Genomic DNA, 7,589 nt, shown 5'->3' with positions numbered 1-7,589 from the left:
TCTGGCCGTCCCTCCGGAAACTGCGCCGAAGCCCCACCCTCCCTCCGACGCCGAACCGGAACTCGCGCACCTCCCCTCCGAGTGACTGTCCAGTGCCTAGGTCCAGACCTCCTCCATGTCACGGTCGGTCCCCTTCCTAGGACTCCGCGGGTGTGTCCCCGATACCTGCCACTCCTCACACTCTGCCTGCCTCTTGGATCATCTAGACCCCCCCCCCCCCGGTCTCAACGGTCGTGTTCCCACAGGCCTGTGCGCCTTCGGCGGTGGACCTCCAAACAAAAGCTTGCTAGTTCAACCAGACTTAAGCACGCTTTCCATCCAGAACTTCACATCAGAACCTCAGTTGTCCAAGGGTTTGGGAAGTTTTTTTCTGGAGTTTGCTGCCGAAGCCTTTTCTCCAAATAACAGACATTGCCAGGAATCACCAAGCCTTCCTCTTTTGCCCTCCCTCTCGGGCAACAAGGTCAACTTTACGTGACGTGGCCAATACACTGACGCCTCTATCACTGACCCCCCCTGGTCCAACCCACTTGCTGCTGGGAACTTTCCCTCCCAGCCTCCCACACGTCTCTGCTGGTGTGGCTGTGGGGCGGGGCCGCATGCCTCAGCTGGAGTTCCCAGCTTCCCTGACTCACCCAAACAGCATGAGTACCTGAACGGTAGTATGCCAAAGCCCTGCGGTGAGGGGGTGGGAGTGGGGTAGAGGTTGGACAGGAAGAACTTCGAGTGGAGTGCAGCTCAGAACCCGAGAGACTGCTCTCAGGAGCACTCCGGTCCTGGACAACCCTCAGAGGAGGAAACAACCCACCCTTTTGGCCTGGTGAGGGGCACGCATTCTTTGGAGAGAAAGAAATTCAAACCCAGTTGCTACTGTTGTAGCACACAGAGCCTCACACTTAGCAGGGGCTCAATGGTCATACGTTTTAATATGGAGTGGCAGAAAAGCATGTCCGAAAAAACACATTGCTTTATTTTGAGACAAAGAACATTGTATAAAAAAACTCCAGTTGTAGAAATCAGGACAGACACACAGCAACTTATATACAGATACTGTACACGTGGGCCCTGCCCTTTAGGCTACACTCTAGGCAGAATGTACACATGGGCACTGCCCTTACAGCTACACTCTAAGAACAGGTTGGCACAGCCCCCCTGCTGGCACAGCTCTGGGGAGTGCTGCCCCAGGATGGGAGAGAATGCAGTACCTGGCTACAAACTTCTCTGTGGCAGCTCCACAGATGAGGTCTTGCTGGGAGATGCTGGGTCAGCCCAAGCATGCTGCCTCTCCTGTACCTGGCTCCCAAGCAAGAAACTGTTTCTTGCTTTTCCTTTAGTCAGTTCATCTGGGCATCCTGGCTGTCTTCTGAAGGGGGCATCTTTGCCAAGCTTTGCCCATCCACGTGGCCCCTTCCAGCTCAGCTCCCACTGTGCCTTAAGGGACCATGTCTGCACAGCTTGTTTCTTTGGCTTAAAGGCAGGAATGGTGGGAAAAGACTGTCTCCACTTATTTCTCCATCCCTCCGAGGTGAAGGTGGGGATGGCACTGCCGGGCTGGTTGGCCTCCTTCCAGTTGAAACCCTTAATACTGACCCGTTTTGAGGCTGCTAGGTGACAGCTTGTGCCTGTGGTGGGAGTGGTTCCCAGGGATGGGGGCTCTGAAAGTGGCCCCAAGACAGGTTTGGAGTGCCTGTCCCTCTCTTCAGCCCAGTTCCAATCCTTAAGGCCAGGTGTGGCATACACCTTCACGGGGTTTGCAGCAGCAGAAGTGGTAGGAGCAGCACAGTCCAGGCAAGTGGGAAGAGGCGTGGGGCGGCACTGTGACCGATGCTATGTAGAACCCGCACCTCTGGGTCATCTGCAAGGTGAGAGGGCAAAGGCCGCCAATGTGAGTGACTCCACTATTTGCACTGGCCCTCAGCCCAACAGGATTCCCTCAGCCTCTGCCTGGTAAAGGAGCCACCTCCTGTACCCAACCTCTTCAAGCAGACCCCTTCCTGTGCCCCAGGCCCAATCTGCTCCAGCTACCCACCTGCTGCAAGTCTCTTCTCCTGTGGATTGTCATGGGCCTGAGGACTGTGAGCTGAAAGACAAGAGTGGTAGTAGATCAGGTACTGTATCAAAGAGGCAGAGAGCTGTGAGTGTGAGGGGCTGGGCTGCAAGACTTCTATACCATCCCAGATCACCAGACCACCCAGCATAGAGATGGAGGAAGGAGGCCCACAGGGCCCTGACACTCACTGATTTTGCCATTGACAGTCACTTTCAACCTCAAGCAGCGGTCTTCTTGCTGGTGGATGGGTTTGGCTGCAAGATAAGCCCACAGGAGGTTAAGTAAGAAACCTTTGGTGGAAGAAAATGTAAGCCCAAATTCCCCTTGCCCTGTTTTCTCAGCTCCCTACTCAATTTCATTTTCCTCCCTCTAATCTTGATTCCTACCCTCCTTAGTTTTTGCTAACTTCCTGCCCAGTGTTCAGCCCAGCCTCCCATTCTTTGGAAATAACCCTCAGCTTTGGCAGTGGTGACAAAAAGAACGTAGACACTGCCCGTCCCCACATTTTATCCTTCACTTCTCCGAGTCTGAATATGTTCCTCTTGCCTGGGCCACTTAATACTACTCCTAGGCCGGGTGTGGTGGCTCACACCTGTAATCCCAGCACTTTGGGAGGCTGAGGTGGGCGGATCACGAGGTCAGGAGTTCGAGACCAGCCTGGCCAGCCAATATGGTGAAACCCCGTCTCTACTAAAAATACAAAAATTAGCCGGGCATGGTGGCACATGCCTGTAGTCCCAGCTACTCAGGAGACTGAGGCAGAAGAATCAATTGAACCTGGGAGATGGAGGTTGCAGCAAGTTGAGATCATGCCACTGCACTCCAGCCTGGGCGACAGAGCGAGACTCCGTCTCAGAAAAAAAAAAAAAAATATATATATATATATACACACACACACACACACACACATATATATATACTACTACTGCCTAGCCCCCACTGACTGAGTCCTAGATCCATTTTATACAAAGCTGATTTCATAACTTTTTTTTGAGATGGAGTCTTGCTCTGTCACCCAGGCTGGAGTGCAATGGTGTGATCTCGGCTCACTATAACCTCACACCTCCTGAGTTCAAGTGATCCTCCTGCCTCAGCCTATTGAGTAGCTGGGACTACAGAGGTGCGCCACCACACCTGGCTAATTTTCGTATTTTTTTAGTAGAGTTGGGGTTTCACCATGTTGGCCAGGCTGGTCTTGAACTCCTGACCTCAGGTGATCCGCCTGCCTCGGCCTCCCAAAGTGCTGGATGATCTCATAACTTAAAATCCATCAGGCTGTGTGCGGTGGTTCACGCCTATAATCCCAGTACTTTGGGAGGCCGAGGCAGGCAGATCACTTGAGGTCAGGAGTTCAAGACCAGTCTGACCAACATGGTGAAACCCTGTCTCTACTAAAAATTCAAAATTAGTTGGGTGTGGTGGCAGATGCCTATAATCCCAGCTACTTGGGAGGCTGAGGCAGGAGAATTGCTTGAATCTGGGAGACAGAGGTTGCAGTAAGCAGAGATCACACCACTGCACTCCAGCATGGGCAACAAGAGTGAAACTCCATCTCAAAATAATAAAATAAAGTAAAATGAAATAAAACCCATCATTGGCGAGAGCCCTCAGGATAAAGTCCAAACTCCTTATCACTTTTTAGTTCCCCCATGGTCTGTTCTGTCCACCTCTCCAGGCTCACATCTCCTCACTGACTGTATCCTTCCCACTCCAGCCAGGCTGAGCCATAGGAAGTTCCCTGAAGATGTCATGCTCCCTTTGTACGTATGCCTTCATGCCTGGCCAGCTCCTCTGCCTGTCCTAAGCTCTGGGATCATCTTCCCCACTGAGCCTTCTCTGAGCCCCATAGCCTGGCAGGTACCCAGGTCATTTTCCCAAGGCCCCTGTGTTCATGTCTACCGTAGCATACTGTTCTAAGGGTCTGTTAACCTATGTGTGTTTCTTCTCAGCTTCCGTGAGGACAGGGACTCTGTAGTGTTTTATTTATCTCTGTGCTGGTAGTGCCAAGCAGAGTGCCCAGCACGTAGAAGCTCACTCACATTGGGATGTGGATGAATGAAAATAGAATTCAAGATTGGAAGGGGCCCTCTACTGCTGGACTCTGCACCAAGCATGTACCCAAGCATGTACGTGGTGGCAAAAAAAAAAAAAAACAGACACTGTCCCCTCACAGGCACTCACAGATATAGTAGTAGCTGTGTCCTTCTTTGAACTCCTTGCCCAGGGTGAAAGGTGTGAAGCGCTGGAACTTCTCAGACAGCTTCTCTGGGCCATGTTTGGCACTGGGCCGGTTGCACTGCCAGCGGACCTGGTCCTTGGACTGGGGCTGGCACAGCTGGTACTCCTCACGCTCCACCAGGTACAGTATGTACCGCTCCATGGCAGCGTCTGCCACAGAGTGATCCTCATAGTGCGGACAGATGATGTCCACGTAGTCATTCAGCTGCACATGTATGGTGTAGTCCTCATTCCGGAACCTGGGGACACACACGGGGGAAGAAGCAGGGGGTCATTCAGAAGCCGGGCCAGATCCTTGGACCTCCAAATGTTTACATGACCTCTCACATTTCACACTAGACCCCAAGAGATTTTTCCAAAGTCTCAACTCCCAATATGTACTGATCTTGATGTCTTACATTTCTCTCTGCCATCTCTAAACATTCCCCCGCACCATCACTGTCTCCTGTTGGTCCTTCAAATAGCATCCACTCAGTATCTTTCAGGTACCAAAGCATTTTCCATAACCCGCGTGATGTTTACTCAAGGATGGGCTTCTACCTATTTCTGTAGCTCACTCATCATTCTCTTCTACCCATAAATATTTCCCCAAATCTGTTATACCAGTTGCTCCTTTTAAATGCTGTTAGGCCTCAACCTGAGACCCCACCGGTCTGTCTTGTAATCAGAATCCAGGAAACCCTTTCTCTTTACCATGCTAGCCCCGAGCCCCCAACACATCTGTGTCTTCACCTTCCTTACTCCTCTCACGTTTCCCCGGACCCACTGAGTAGATCTCACATTTCCTAGCTTCACTTTTCCTCAAAAGTGAAGCTAATATACCCGGGCCCACAGATAATGCCCCTAGTCCTTTAAGTTAAATCACTCTTATCAATTCCTTCAGCCCCCCTCAAATCTCCTTTTCTAGCTACTCAAAGTTATACACTGGTCTCCTTTTCCCCTTCTTAGAGCACCCCCAAACATCCCTGTCCTTTTTTCTCCAAAAGCCACATTTCCACCTCCCGCCAGATGAAATGCTGGAGCTCTGGGCTTGAAACAGCCTCTCCCCTCTCCTCTCCTCTCCCCTCCTCCCAAGGTGGAGCCAGCTCCCCTCCCCTAGTTCATTCCCCCTGGCCCCACCGGCTCCAGCCTGACTGCCCACCAGCCCCTCCCCACCAGCCCCAGACACCTGGCTCCAGCCTGGGTGGGGTCCCAGTAGGGGGAAAAGTGCTCCCCACAACCCTTGAAGCTGCTGAGTTTCTCTAATTCCCCCAGGCACTGCCAGCTAGAGACTCAGCAGAATTAGCGTCAACTTGCTTCGAACCGAAAGCACTGGCCACGGCTGGGAGGGCGAGGAAGGAGTCAGGTGGAGAGGACTCTGAGATGGGCACCCACTGCCCAATCAGCATGACCCCAGAGAGGCCAGGCTTTGCAGTAGCACGCCAGCGCCCAAACTGGGCTTACCAGGCCCCTCCCCCACCCTGGGGAAAAGAGAGAGAGGAGCAGAGAGAGGCTTTTAAAATTCCTCTCTGGAGAGATAAACATAGAAGCCATTTCGGAACAGGTATTTCAGCTCTGGGCCTGGCGTCTTTCCCTCATTCCCGTGACGAGCACTGACTCATTCCTCATCCACCTCTGCTACCCGCCCCAGCACTCATGAGAACCTGTGAAAATTTACCTTGTCAAATGTGGACAGCCCCTAGGACCCCAGGAGGGCACAGCGCCCACTCACCCCCAACACTGTCCTCCAAACAAAGGCAGCCAGCAGGTCGGAATGAGGGGCCTGCCCTCCAGCACGAGGGAGGCTGGCGCCCTTCTCAGCATGCTGCCCCCGCCTGAGGCCTGGAGATCCCAGGGCTGCTGCCCACTGGCCTGAGTCACCCATGCCAGCCTCACCTACCCCGTTCATTGTAGCCTCATATTTGCCCCCACGCTGGGCCCAGCTTGGCTGCCTACGGACTCTACTCTGGACTGGCATCTCTTTAGTCCTGGGTATGATAGGGTGTGTGTGTGTGTGTGTGTGTGTGTGTGTGTGTGTGTGTGTGTGTGGCCAGAGGGTCACCCATCAGCCCCCTCTCCTGGGGGTACAGTCTGCTCGACTTAGCCTTCATTTGACTCTTGTTCCCCATCTGGGAAAGGGGGCAGTGGCGTCAGGGAAGGCGGGGAGGTGGGTAAGGAAGAGGCTCCTTCCTGAAAGAGAGGAAACTTGGGAGCTTGGGAACGGAAAAGGCCAGGGTCCCCCCCTCCCTACTCATGGCTTCCTGTCCCCTCCTCCTTCTTCAGTCAACACCTGGAATGGGCATAAACAGGGACTTTGCTCTCTCCCATACTAGGGCAAGATGCATCGGGTCAAGGAGGCAAAGCACAGGGAGCGGGTGGCAGAGGGCTGGCTGGGCCTCCCCAGCATCCATGTGCAGGAGGGCATTGCCCTCTGGGGTTGGCAGCTGGCTGTTCTCTCCCCGACCCCAACAAGCCACAGACAACAGACTGCCTCACCAGACGATGCCACAGGGTCAGAGGAAGCTGGCACAACATATTTCTCAAGGGGAGTGGGGGGCAAGCTCGCTAGGGCTGAGAGTGGCTAAGCCGGTGAGATGGCTTTGGTGATACCAAGCTGCCCAGTTCTCTCCTCGTCCTCCCTACCACCCTCTCCTATATTCCCACAAATATTGTTCCCATAACTTCGGAAAACTCAAGGGCAAGAACAAAGGGGCCGACAGAGTCTTCCTCCCAGTACCATTTGCCTCACAGCCCTAAACCTGCCCAGGAGAAATTAACTCCTTCCTGCCCAGAGCCTTCTGTAATCCCTTTAACCCCTTCTGTTCCTTCTGAAGCTTTCCCATGATCTCCCTCTCCCAGCTCTTCAATTTTACTACTTGAGAGCCCCATAAACAGGTGATTCCCTCAACCTACCCATGCACAGCATGTGCCTCACTCGTGCCACCCCAAAAGACCCCTAGTGGGGGACTTTCCAGGTTTGCTTTAAATACAGGGTGAATGCATAATGAATGCCTACAGCCCAGCTCTCTCCTGAGAGGTCCTTTCAGGGTTCCCTTCAGCATTCTGCGCACTCTTGATGTCACACCAGGTACCTGTCAGTGTGGTCAGATGCCCAAAGGACACACAAGGAGGGGCGTGGAGGCTTTCAACGTGGGGGGGACCTAGAACAAGGGCCCTGGCTGCCAGGGGCGAAGTCTATGCTGGAGGCAGGAACTGCCCAGCATAGGTCCCTCACTTCAGAGTAATAGGGGTACCAGAGAGAAGGAAGGGAAGGGCAGATATAAGCCCATGCAAGTAGACACGAGCAGGTTCCTGCCCCGGG

At 53.4% G+C, this 7,589-nt stretch overlaps 2 protein-coding genes across 3 annotated transcripts in view; both read right to left on the bottom strand.

Moving 5' to 3' along the window:
* Window positions 1-948, bottom strand: part of SLC50A1 (solute carrier family 50 (sugar efflux transporter), member 1) — an 11,528-nt gene extending 10,580 nt beyond the window's left edge. The window contains exon 1 of the mRNA XM_011987554.1: window positions 895-948. Within this exon, the coding sequence (XP_011842944.1) occupies window positions 895-948 (54 nt within the window). The remainder of the gene's footprint in view (window positions 1-894) is intronic.
* Window position 949: 1 nt separating this feature from the next.
* Window positions 950-7,589, bottom strand: part of EFNA1 (ephrin-A1) — a 12,922-nt gene continuing 6,282 nt past the window's right edge. The window contains exons 2-5 of one of the 2 annotated variants that reach the window (XM_011987464.1): window positions 4,232-4,527; window positions 2,239-2,304; window positions 2,030-2,080; window positions 950-1,855 (exon numbers count right to left, since the gene is read on the bottom strand). In XM_011987464.1, the coding sequence (XP_011842854.1) occupies window positions 1,743-1,855; window positions 2,030-2,080; window positions 2,239-2,304; window positions 4,232-4,527 (526 nt within the window). In that variant the 3' untranslated portion in view covers window positions 950-1,742. The remainder of the gene's footprint in view (window positions 1,856-2,029; window positions 2,081-2,238; window positions 2,305-4,231; window positions 4,528-7,589) is intronic. The other variant, XM_011987465.1, reaches the window with a different exon arrangement.

This window comes from Mandrillus leucophaeus, unplaced genomic scaffold (genome assembly GCF_000951045.1).
Source record: "Mandrillus leucophaeus isolate KB7577 unplaced genomic scaffold, Mleu.le_1.0 Scaffold310, whole genome shotgun sequence".
Lineage (NCBI taxonomy): Eukaryota > Metazoa > Chordata > Mammalia > Primates > Cercopithecidae > Mandrillus > Mandrillus leucophaeus.
Note: the sequence above shows the minus strand (reverse complement) of the source record. Positions and strands in the feature narration are given on the sequence as shown.